General features: G+C 35.5%; 1 protein-coding gene across 1 annotated transcript in view; it reads left to right on the top strand.

The window, feature by feature from the left end:
- CEP128 (centrosomal protein 128) overlaps positions 1-13,141 on the top strand; it is a 112,761-nt gene that overhangs the window by 70,244 nt on the left and 29,376 nt on the right. The window contains 2 exon segments of the mRNA XM_069018015.1: positions 9,334-9,383; positions 12,082-12,105. Coding sequence (XP_068874116.1) covers positions 9,334-9,383; positions 12,082-12,105 — 74 coding nt within the window.

Below are 13,141 nucleotides of genomic sequence, written 5' to 3'. Positions count from 1 at the left end.
ATATAACATCTCTCTAGAAGAGATCCTTGATTCTATTCTGGCTGGAATTCAGCTTGCTTATTTGGACACTGCTTTAGAGAGCAAGCAATACCTGGGTTACCACCTCTGAATTTATAATAGTGGCAGCTGTTTAGAGAAGACATTAATAATTCTAGATAAAAAATGGTAAAGATTTGTATTAACATACAGACAGTTCTCTTCTAGATACAAAGATGTGTTTGCCACTTCAAGATTAGTTGGTACCAATCACTAGTGGCTCAAAAGCTACAGTAAGGTCTCCAGATATGATCTGCTGCTCATAGGAGAGCCTGTATTTGAATAATAAGCCACATATTCTTGTTCTGTCCCTTCTTCTCTTCCTTATTTTTCCCACACAGTTTCCCTTCCCATAGACACCCTTCTCATTAGACCTTGCTCTTACTTGAACTTCGCTTTTTTCCTCTCAATTCTATGCATTATGATGTATGCTGCTTGATGTATAAAGGAGAAGGAATTTTTGAGTAGGAGGCTAGAAAGCATTTCAGCTGTATAAAAACTAAATGCCTTTATTGAAAAAAATCAAATTCTGAATGCTAACTGCCGGCCACAGTCGGCTTACTTCAGAAGTGAGATTGTTTCAAGGTTCTAAATACTGAGCACTGGTCTCCAAATTTGGATTGCGTGCCCCATCAGTGAAAAAGTTGTGAGCATACCCCCCTAATATATGTATATTTATTTATTGACAATAAATACATATATATATATATATATATATACACACAACTTGATGATGCATAAATATACACACCTTAGTAAGTGCAATCCCACAGAGCCAGAGGACCTGGTCCTTGATTACATTTTCATAATGAAATTGTCTTTCAATCAGAATGAGACATTTTTATTTTATCACTTCAAGGTCAGCCTTCTTATTTGTCTGTGTCACTGTTTCTTAATTAAACTTACTGGAACTTACTAAAGCATCTAGGAAGTGATGCTTGTTTTGGGAAGTTGTTCTTCAGTGATTTGGTTTTTTTAACTAGAAACCCTAAGGTCCTTCAGGAGCTTTTGGAATCCTCTACAGTATGTCTGCTGCTACATAAGCGTCATTCAAAGGAAAACAACAGAATGCTTATAGCTGTGCTTCAAGATGTGCTAACTGCATATATATATTCACAACCCTCCCTCATACTCCTCCTACAGTAGTTTCAATTGGGAATCAGTATGGTCCTAAACAAATGTAATAGACATAACCTCTATCCCAGCTCATAAATTATGCAGTTGCTAAGACATAATGAAGTTTTGGGCTGTGGTCACCTTTTGTATTCATAAGTTCATAGGAATATTTTGCATGGATTTCAGTGCACTTTGAACTTCACGTCAGAAGATAGAGAAATATTTTCTTTAGCCATGTTGAAATGAAGCACAGAAAATTTCCCAGGAATAGTGGGGAGCCAGGAATAGATATAAAAAATCTCATGTAAGCTTTAGAAAAAAAAATTCTCATTCTTTTGATAAAGGCCTCTTAAAATACAGCACATTGGGACCTATAATTTTTTGACTGGTAACTTTATAGTTTAGGTTTTTTAATATATTTAATCTCATATTCAGACAAACTTTTCCAATGCAATCATATCTGGACTGTAGAAGAGGCTACAGCAACTCAGCCAAGTATCTTGTGTATTTAAGCTGTGTATTTGAATATACATGTATCCACTCTTGAACTTTTGAATTCACTGTAAGGCAGACACTGTAATAGTTCAGGTAATGACAGGTACAGAGACATTATAAAACCAATGAGAATTTTAGACTGCTTCTTGGGACAAGTGGAAAGTTGGAAGAAGTTTTCTAAATGAAGTGTTAGAGATATTCATATGCAAATTATCTACATCAAATACCAATCAAAGTGAAAAGGAAATAAAGAGAAATATCAGGATGAAACACGAGGAAGACTTATTGAAGGAAGTAAATTAGAAGCAGGAATTATACATATAAAAAGTCATTGACAGTCCAGATACCATGTTAGAAACAAAAGGAAACCTTTTGTTTTACACAATACATGCTTCAGTTGTAGAAACTCATTGTCCCAAAATATTCTGGCATCCGAAACAACACATATGTTCAATGAATCATAGAATATGTTGAGTTGGAAGGGACCCACAAGGATCACTGAGTTCAGTTCCTGGCCCTGCACAGAAGAGCCCCAAAAATCACACCATGTGCCCAAGAGCATTGTCTAAACAGTCCTTGAACTCTGTCAGGCTTGGTGCTGTGACCTCTTCCCTGAGGAATCTGTCCCGGTGCCCAACCACCCTCTGGGTGAAGAACTTTTTCCTGATATTCAGCGTCAACCTCCCCTGATACAGCTTCGTGTCATTCCCTCAGGTCCTGTCACTGGTCACCAGAGAGAAGAGATCAGCATCTTCCTCTCCTCTTCCCCTCGTGAGGAAGTTGTAATTGCAATGAAGTTTCCCCTCAGCCTCCTCTTTTCCAGGCTGAACAGAGCAAGCAACCTCAGCCACTCCTCATGCAGTTTTTCCTCAAGGCCCTTCACCATCTTTGTAGCCCTCCTGTCTTTTTTATATTATGGCACCCAAAACTGCACACAGTGTTCAAGGTTCAAGGTGAGGCCACCCGAATGCAGAGCAGAGCAGGACAATCCCCTCCCTTGCCTGGCTGGCGATGCTGTGCCTGATGCCCCGCAGGACAGGGTTGGCCCTCCTGGCTGCCAGGGCACTGCTGACTCCTGTTCAACTTGCCATCGACCAGGACTTCCAGGTCCCTTTCCATGGGTGCCGTGGTCATCCTCTTGCCCTTCTTGAAAATCTGGATAACGTTTGCCAACTTCCAGTCAACTGTGACCTCTCCAGATTCCCAAGACTGCTCAAAAATCATTGAGAGAGGCCTCACAATGACATGAGCCAGCTCTTTAAGTATTTTTGAAAGAATCCCATCAGGCCCCATAGACTTCTAGAGATCCAGGAGCAGCAAATCCCACACAAGTTCGGGATTGGCCGGGAGTTTTATTGTTCTCACAGCCATGGTTCTCCAGCTCAGGGCACTGGGACCCCAGCTTAACACCTTTGCTTTGTCTCTGTCCCTGTTTGTGAGGGATACATCCTGTAATAGGCCAATGTTATTTGTGCACTGCTTTTTGCCAGTAACATATTTTTTTAAAGTTTTTTTAAAGAAATAGTCATGTTTATGGAGGTCAGCTAGGTCATGGATGGTCCAGATGTAGTCCTGTTTCTCTCAGATGCTTAGGTGTTCTCAGATGCTTATTTCTGGAAGCTGCCATTAGAGTAAATAATATTAACATTTTTTATCCCCCGCCTGCTCATGCTTTCTGTCTGAAGTTAGATATAAACTGCATGATTTTAGGCCTAACCCAGTGATGTATCACTCATTCCTAGAAGTCTTGTAAAAGTCATGAATATGACTTGAATAGAAATTCTCTGAGAATATTAAGTTGCACTTCTCTGTTGTCCCTCACAGCCCCCAAATGATTACATTTCCTTTCTATAAGCTATCCTTTTTTTTCCCCAACAATAATTATCTTCTTTGCAAATAAAGAAGTATAGACCAGTCCAGACTGGAGATGCAAATGTTTAAAAGCTTTGCCTCAGTACATCAGACCTGCCTAAGCCTCAGGGAATAGAAAGAAAAGAGTATGTTCTGTTTCCTGTATGGTAGTTAAGTCTTTTAGGGAATGTGAACAGTGAACTGTTTCCATCTCTATTAGCTTCTGACACCTATCTTCTGTTTCTTTTTCTGTTATGATTAGGGGTGCTGCTTCAGGTTAAGGTAAGCAAATGCATTACTGTAGCTTCAAGAATCTGCTTTGAATTTACACAGTAAAAATACAAGTGTCTACCGAAAAGGTATCAAAAGAATGAATGAATTAAAAAAAGCTTAAAAGTTTTGTGTAAGGTATATTCTTTTGAAGTCTTGACTATGTTACTTGCTAACAACTACAGTAGCTAATAAATTGCTAGCAGCTAAAGAGGCAAAGAATATTGCAAAAGGGAATCCCTTTTTTAAAATGGTATTTTAAGTCTGGAGCTCTTTTTAAATGTCAATGAGAAAACTATTGATTTAGATACAGATGAATAGCTGTTTTGGTCTTGGTGATCATGAATACTGCATTGCTTGCAGTGGTGGAAACTGAACTAAAATCTTTAAAGACAGTGGAATGTGCTCAATGTTAATATAACAGTTTGCTAATGGACTACAAAGCTCTAATCAGTATTAAAAATCACTTGCAGCCTATGGGGGTTTTTGGTTTTTTTAAAATCTTGCTTGGGATTACGTAAACACATTTTGAAATACTAATAATTTATGGGCCTTGTTCCACACTAGCAAAAATTAATGTACTAAGAAATACCTATTTCTCTAAAGCTCTTTTAGGATCATAATAATATGGTTATGTAGAAATTCCTTTAATGGCTTGCATGTGTGGCAAGTCATGTTTCAATTAAAATAGTGTGAAGCCTGTGACAGTACTGTTTTACATCTTTGTTGTTTAATGCCAGGGTGATTTGTGGTGTCTGGCCTGACAGTACAAAGGTTCAGCCTCATTGAAACATCCTTTAGTACTGAGTGTTTCTAGACTGTGACAGTTGTCACAGTACTGTGAAGCCATTCATCACAACCTAACACTGGTACAGGGAAAAACTGCAGTTCTTCTGCGTCTACTAGCCATGAATATATATATCTATATCTACCTATCTATATCTCTATCTTGTGAAACACTTTGGTTAAACTGGTTCGGCTAGAAACATCTTGATTCACCCCCAAAATAGGGCCTTCATGTCAGATGCATTGTGTGAAGGGAAGAACTTGTAAGTGGTATAATATGTGATTAAACTTGGCTGTGTAGATGTGAGCAAGGTAAGTAATTTCTAGCTGAGAGAAACTGGTTTACTCAGCTGCTTGAAAATTCCTTCATACTTGATGGAAACCCGCTTGGCTGCCTTGCGCAGCTGCAGGAATGCTGCAGTATCTGTTGGGCAGTTTTGTGGGAAACATATCCAAACGGTGACTGAAAGCTGTGGGATGCGTGTTTGAAGTGAGAATAATGGGAAATACTTGAAATAAAAAAACCCTACAATTTTATGATCAAAGCAAATTTAAAGGTAATATTATCAGGGTGTCTAACTAAGTGATTTCTCAAGAGTTTGGTATACACTTATGTAACTTAAAACCTCAATATCTAGGGTTACAAACTTTGGGAAATCCAAAATAGTTTTGCTAGTATATAACTAAAAGCCTTGATTTGTGTTTTGGAGAAGAGCTTTTCTTAGCTTGATGATGCAAAAATTATGCTGACAATTTTTTCCAAACTGCCCTTTTTTTCTGGTAATAACCTGTATTTCTTGCTTTAATGCCACATAGTAGCTGTATTTTTTGTGCTGTGTGAGTTGTTCTGTATTTCCCTGTGTGATCTGCAACTGCTTCAGAGCGGTGAGAGTGTTGAGTCAAATCTACCATCAGCCTGCAGATATCTAGGATAGTTTACAGCATATTACCTATGAATGCAAATCTGAATTGTAGTATGAGTGTCAACTTCAGAGTACTCTGAATCACATTTTAGGATTTTTCACTGTATGAGTAGATCTCAGTGACTGTAAAAATTGTGTACACTTCTGTATTTGTGCATTCCCCTTGGCTGGAACAAGGTGAACGTAAAAATGTGGTATTGGTGCAATTTGTAGACTTTTCTCTGGCATGTCAGTCTTCTCTGAGAATGTGAAGACGAATGTTGTCTATCATTATCTTCAGTTTCTTAAAATGGGAGATCATGCAGTGTTGGAAATCAAGAAGTTGCTGCTCCAGTTAATATAAAATCAGTGTCCTGTTTTCCACCTTTGTTACACCCAGCACAGAGATAAAGGAGTTGAACATTTTAGTTGATGAAGGAGTTTTAACGTTCTAGTTAGTTATTGGTGTATTAATGGATCAGCTAGTAAAAATAAGATAGTACTGTTGCATTTTATTCATTTCAGTCAGTAAATATCTTCTTCTCAATCTATTTTCTGATACTTTTCACCAGCAGTAAAAATTACAACTGGGGTGTTTGTGTGAAAAAAATCTGTTCAAATAACTGCATACCCTTTTTTCCTCACTTATCTGTGTGGTATGATGGAATATATAACTTTCATCTCCAGGTTAGTATTTGCATTATTTTGCAGCATACTGTGGTGGTTCAGTGTCAGGCAAACTGCAAGAGATAATGATTCTGGCAGGATGTTTTAAATCATAAGCTGTATTTTTCCTGTAAGTTTGATTAGTCAAATCTAAGTCACTGTAGTGTAACTTCAAGGACACTCAGTGTTTATAACTCAGTGAGATATGATCTTTAAATGATTTGGGATATAACTGTATTTGGGATATAACTGTAAATAAATTGGTTTTGTATAACTGCCCAAAAGTATGATCCCTAATTTTGCAGACAATATCCTGAGCTTGTTGATTTTGAGCAGTTTTAAATACCTGAAATATATCTGATTTTTTAATAATTTTAGCTTATAGTTCCTTATTGGGTTGCAAGCTTCATATTTAGCTAGAAATAAAAAGTAATAATGAATATCATTATTTCTGCATCTCATTTATCTTGTTGTCTTTTTCCATGTATTATTCATCTTTTGAGAAGAGCCATCAATGCCTAAAGGTGCCTTTTTCAATAATGCTATTTCTTCTAGTAAATTTATAAATGGATGTGGTCTGTGCCCCGTGAGACTAATGAGTCATTGCTTTGAAAAAACCCCAAGTACCCTGTGGTTACATTAGGCCTTCAAAGAAGATGATAGCAGGATTGTTGTAGCAACCCGTGCCACTGTGCAACTTCCTTTACGAACAAAATTCTAATTGGAGAAACTCAGAGGCTGTTCATAGGATGGATGAAAGGAGCCTGCACTAGGGCCAGTGACCTAGTCTGTTGCAGACACAATGCATTCTCTTTCTTAAATTTATTACAACATTATTTTCTGGCACATGCCATAAAACATATTTAGGTTTGCACAAGAACTTAAATATGGGAAGTGTTGTACAAATGATAAAACAAATCAACAGAGCTTTTCAGATCAAGTATGCAAAGTTATTCTATCATTGTAAATGTCCAGAAGAATGATATAATATGCTATATATGGCTTTTTTGTAGCTGTTTAATATATATTGCTTTAATTTAATTTTTTTTTTACTTTAGCTTTGGGGAAAACATGCCATTATTTTAGATAGAATACTAAATGGAATCATCAGTTGAAATGCAGAACTTGATTTTTAAATATATGTTCATAAAGGATGGCTCTGTACAGGTGTATATTTTGTCAATTAAATAACACCTGCCTGCTCTTCAATACCTGCCTGCCCTTCCAGGGACAGAGTTTTATGAAGCGTCCTGCGGGACAACTGATTTAGGCAGGGGAACAATAAAGTAAATGGATTCTAGATAACCCTAATTTGAGATGCAGAACTTTCAAATCTAGAGACTGTTGGCAGAAATTAGTTCAACTTACTTTACATTTGTAGAAGATCTTTGAAAGGAACCTTGTAACAGCAACCTTTTCACTTAGAACAATCATGTCTGTACAATAGAATCTTAGTTACTACATTAGAATGAAAATAAAGCAAAGTCAAGTACAATAATTTAGGGATTTTGGTCAGATGGAACATGGGGATGAATTTTTAGTTTCTCACCCTTTTCTTATAGACTTATTCCTCACTCCTAAATTTTTTTAAAGCTAGTATTACAATACAAATTTTCATCAACTTACATATAATACTGGAATATACCCAAGGAAAACATACAGGGCAGCTACTTTTCAACCAAAATTCTTGTACTAATGTTGATGGCAGTACATTTGGCTACAGTAATTTATATGTCATTTGAATCATTGGACTGAAAAGCATCCCAAAGAATAATCCAGAAAAACATAAATGCACCAAAACAAAGTGAAGAAATGGTAATTTTACTAATTTTAAGAAAGGATTTGGAAAAAGTTGAGTAGAAGCTATGAAGAAAGAATAGCAAGTCAATCTCTCAGCTTGTGAAAGAATTAACTAAAATTTTTTGCATGTTATCTACATCTCTTTTAAAGGGCTGGTGCTTGGAAATAAGTCTCAATCTACATGCAATCAGAAATTAATAACAAGCTATGAAAAAAGAGGGTTGGGGTGCTCATGGGGAGGCTTCCATAACAAGAGAAGGAGATAGAAAGGTAAAAGATTAGCGATATAAAGGAAAGATGACAAATTAATATCAGTAGAATACTTTATGTAGCTACTATTGTAAATCATTGATGCTTATCTTTATGACTATGTAAGTATTAGTGAACTTTATTTTTTAAGGAAGTAAACACAGGTACTTTCAATTAGCTGTTCTATCCTTGGATACTGGAGGGAATTGACAGTCAGAATTCGGTCCTGATGTTGTCAAGGCAGTTTTGTAATCTTGTAACTCTCCTACTTGCTAGCAAACTGGAGCATATCTGAATTCAAAGTCAGCTTCTGGCTTAGATAAAGCAATACTCTTCTCATGCAAAACTCCTGAGTGAACTTCTGGTAGTTAAAATAGTAATAAGCCTGCAGCATGGTTTTTTGTTTTTCCTGCTCTTTATAAGGTTATAACTTTAAGGTTTCCCAGAATTCTAAATATGTTGCAATTTATCAAAAACATAATTTTAATCATAAAACTATGTGAATGAAATAAAAGAGAAAAGCAACTTGCAACATATGCCACGGAATTCCAACAAAATTAATTTCTAATGTGAAATGTTACATATGTGCATATATGTTCCAATGTCTATAATTGTCACATGTGACAATATGAGATACTAGGATTTTATGTTATAAAGACTATAAGAAACTTTTCTAATATTTTGTCACAGTGAATTATTTTCCTTAGCAAATTTGTTCCATTTTAGTGAGAGGAGGTAATTATTGTCAGTCAAAATAGTCTGCGGTATTCTACAGTAACTTTTCATATATAATTGTGTAGCTTTGACAGTCTGTTTTAGTCAATCTTTAGAAAGAATCTCTTTGATTTTTTCATTCAGTTCTAAAAATACACCAGAAGATTGATTTCAGTATAGAAAAGTTTGTCTGTGAATCTGAAAGCCTTTCTTCCCCCCCCAGTCAAATTGTCTTTCTGTTTTCTTGTGGCTGTTTTTTAGTCACCTCAACAGCCCATGCTTGGAAACAATCATATCACTGACACGTTTCATCTATTATTTAATCAGCTGAAAAGGGGTGTTGTGAAAGCTGTAAAATAAAAACTCAATGACTATTTTACATGATGATTTTTCTATCAGGCCATGAGACAGAAAGTTGAATTTACAAGTTCTGTTTTTCATTTTGCAGAGCTACTAGAGAAGACACACAGAAGAGAGGAAGAAATAGGAGCTCTCCAGGTATATTTTCTGCTCAATTAACTAGCTACATTTTTTGTTAAATTTCTTAAAATTACCAAATTGTATTGCAGCATTATGATTTTCTGAACTGCCTTGTAGCTTAAATTCAGATTTGGAAATATATGCAGACAAATACAGACCCAGTAGCTAGTAATACTGACTGCTGAGTTTCTCCACTGGCTGGGTTAAATTCTCTGGGCTGCATTACTTTCTTTTGTAAAAGTGAATAAAACTGAAAGTAAAGTATTCTAAGTAAGTTTTTAAAGCCTCAGAAGTACTAAATGTTCATAATCACCTTTCTGAGGAAGAATGGACCTGTCAATATTTGCTAGGACCTGATAGAATATTAGAAATCCTTCTAGCAATAAGGCTGTTATTGCTAAGCACTTTCAAATTGCACTTAGTCAGATTTACCCTAAGCTCGGCTTTGGAATAGTATTTAAGCCTTACAGTCAAATAAAACATACTCCTTTCAAATGGAAACGGCTAAGAAAGCAAAAACAGGCTTGAATGTCTGAATTGTGAGGCTCAGGAAGCTATGAGGGAGGGTAATGTGTGTATTCTTCAGAATACAGAGAGAAAAAAAGACATTTTTTACAACAAATTGCTGCAAACAATTCCCAATATTAATATAAAAAAAAGTTCACATACAATATGGAGGTTATCAATGAGTCAGCATTCTGTAAGTGTACTGAAAGCTGGACATTTGTGAGGGAACTGATGAAGATAACGCTCATAAGGAAAATGAAATTATGTATTGATCTGAGTTTTGACCATAGGAGTTGGTTTGAAGATGAGCCTTCTCATATAATAAATAGAAGGCATTTTGAGGGCTAGAAGTATCAAAGAAGTTAGAGTACAAACAGTTTGCTCCAGTAAGAAAAGACAACTTGCAAAACCCAAAAGTTACACAACACACCAATCCAGCTGTTTCCTGTTCAAACAAAAATCTTGGCCTGGCTTTCTGGCAGCTCAAGTTCAACAGGGCTGGGAGCTTGTCTGCGCAAGCAGTTTACACAGGTGCATATCTAGTTACATCAATGTAAAAAGATCTCCTTTCATGTGAAGCAATTCTGCATCTGCTTTCATGTGAAGCTTTATGGTTGACAAATTGTTCTAATGATACTACTTCTGACTGAATGAGGAGTAATTTTAGACTGCAGGAAGTTGCATCATAGCAGTGTATTGTATGGCTATGTGTGCCTGCCTGACTGTCATGTTCCTGATTAAATTGCTTTATTCCTTTCCCTAACTGGCAGTTCTGGTTGAGTGTGTGAATTGTAGTGAATTGAAGTGCTCTGTAGTGCTGTTTTTATATTCAAATGCTTGATGTGGTTTTTTTCTTCCTTCAGATATCTGTGCTTTCACAGTCAAGTAGTGTATAAATTATCTATGGTAAATTTCCTAATACATTAGATGCTAGTCTTCAGAAAATTGTTTGATGAGATTGTAAGAGTTCATTATATTTTTAGAATTTGGTAACTGTACCATGCACTTTATTTAACGCATGAGTCATTTTGAAAACACGATTTATTCTCTCACTGGAACTGTTCTACTCACTCTAAGACCTTTTTTTTCAAAGTAGTCCTCTTTAACTGAAAAAAATTATATCTGAATTGTTGTTCATTATCACCAAAAATGTATGAGATCTGTAAATATCATCTTTTTTATGGTAATGAGTGTGTGTTTTATTTCAGAATCTTTAAAAATGAGTGTTTGCCACTGCAATTTTGTAGAGGAACAAACATCTCAGAATAAAAATTTCTGAGTTTTTAGCAGATTTTTTGTCAAAAGTTTGTTCTGATGTACGAAAAAATACCCTGTATCTCAGACCTGCTTCTGGGAAGGAATAAAGACTTTAGCATGTGATACACTACCTTTCCTGAGAAAAATTTGAGTAATATTTGAGTACGGTAAGAGGTCCTGTAATGTCTTAATGGTCACATACTTTAAATGTGGGCTTATCTAAACACTTGAATATGTGTTTTGTCAGATTACTTAAAATACCGTACCTAGTCAGGATATAGTACCAGAGTACAGTATCTTGATTTTAATAGCTTCATATTTTTCTTAAAAATACTTCGCAATGGGAGAAGAATATTAAAATATATGCAATAAATTAGCTAATTCTGGGTTCTCTGTATTTTGTGCTGGATTAAAACTGACACAAGTTTGTTTTATTTGTTTGACTAATGTCATCCTGTTATTAATAAAACATTATTCAGAGCTATTTCTGGATGAAAGAATAATGATATGGAATTTAGTTTTTAGTTTTCTAAGGAAATGTGTAAAAGAAAACTAAGCCTGATGCTAAGATGACATGAATTCCAAAACATGCTACATTTACAGTCAGAGATGATCAAAAAAAGAAATCATTCTTTGGGATATGTAAGAGTAAAATAAACAGTACTGGAAATCTAATATACTAATTGAAAAAATGTATTCTGGATTAAGTTTTTTCAAATCCCTTCTTACCTTTTTTCTGGGTGGTTTCTTCTTTTTGGGACAAACTACTAAGTGGAATAGTATAGAAAGGTTAGACATCCAATAAGTACAACGGTTCCTATTCAGTGAGATTTTTACAAAAAACTGTACATATGACCACCAAAACCAGAAAACGAATCCTATTTATCATTTTTTGACTTACACTGTGTTTATATTCCTTGCTTTCTAATGGCATCTTCTATTTCATTTTTAGGAACGTATTATGGCCTTAGAAATGGTAAGTTTCTTAAATTAATTTCCTAACCTACCACAATGACATTGCTGATAATTTGTCTAAATTATGAAAAAAATTTTTTTTTTTTTTTATGGTTGCAGTTCTGGGTTTTTAACTGTCATTTTACTTTTAAGAGAAGATGTGATAATTTTGAACTGCACCTCTCTGTGTAGATTTTTACTACAGTACTTGTGTACTCATTACATGAAATACAGTGTATTTCAGTGTTGTAATTTTTCTGTACAGTTCAGTCCTCATCACATCCCTGGGAAGAGAAATGTTGTTGATTTTATCCCTACCAATGATGTTGTTTTTCTAACATTTCTAGTGGTTGAGGTTCATGGAATAGATCTAATATTTCAGTGACTGCTCTGTGTGCTTAGTTGTTTGGTCTGGGAGGTGCAGACAGAATCAGTTCATCTGCCCATATCAATGCTGCCACTAAAAGCGTAAAGGAATGTAATTTTAATCTTTAATTAATATAATTTAATATGATACTAAGTTGGAAGAACAAAACTTCATGCCTGTACATGCCATGAATGCATTATCCAGAAGTCCCAAGCTAGTTTGTCCGTCAGGTGGAATAGATGGAATGAGTTTCAGCTTGCCCCATAATTTTGGAACCATGCTTCTTTCTTCTCACGTAGGAATGTCCAATAAGACATCACAAATTGTTTGTATCAGGTCCATAGTTTCTTTTCATGAGAAATCCAGAAAATTTCGTCTAAAGAAACCACTACAGAGATGAAATCAATGCTGCAAATATAAATGTTTGAAATTTATTTGTGCAAATTATTATTTTATTCTTTTTGATAGTCTCTGCATCTCTGAAAACAATTTCTGATTTCAAAAATAAATTTAAAATGTATTCAATATGTTAAAAAAAGCTTTCATTCAGTCATGAAAGGCCCTTTGGAAATCAGACTGCTGTGCTGCAGCACCTGCCTTGTGGAAGCAGAAAGCTAATGCTGACATTCAGTGTCCTGGCACTTCATGTGGTGCTGTGTGACTGTCAAGTGTTGACAGGACATTAATTCTG

The sequence above is a fragment of the Aphelocoma coerulescens genome, chromosome 5 (assembly GCF_041296385.1).
Source record: "Aphelocoma coerulescens isolate FSJ_1873_10779 chromosome 5, UR_Acoe_1.0, whole genome shotgun sequence".
NCBI lineage: Eukaryota > Metazoa > Chordata > Aves > Passeriformes > Corvidae > Aphelocoma > Aphelocoma coerulescens.
The sequence above is the reverse complement of the archived record's forward strand: the minus strand, read 5'-3'. Positions and strand labels throughout refer to the sequence as shown.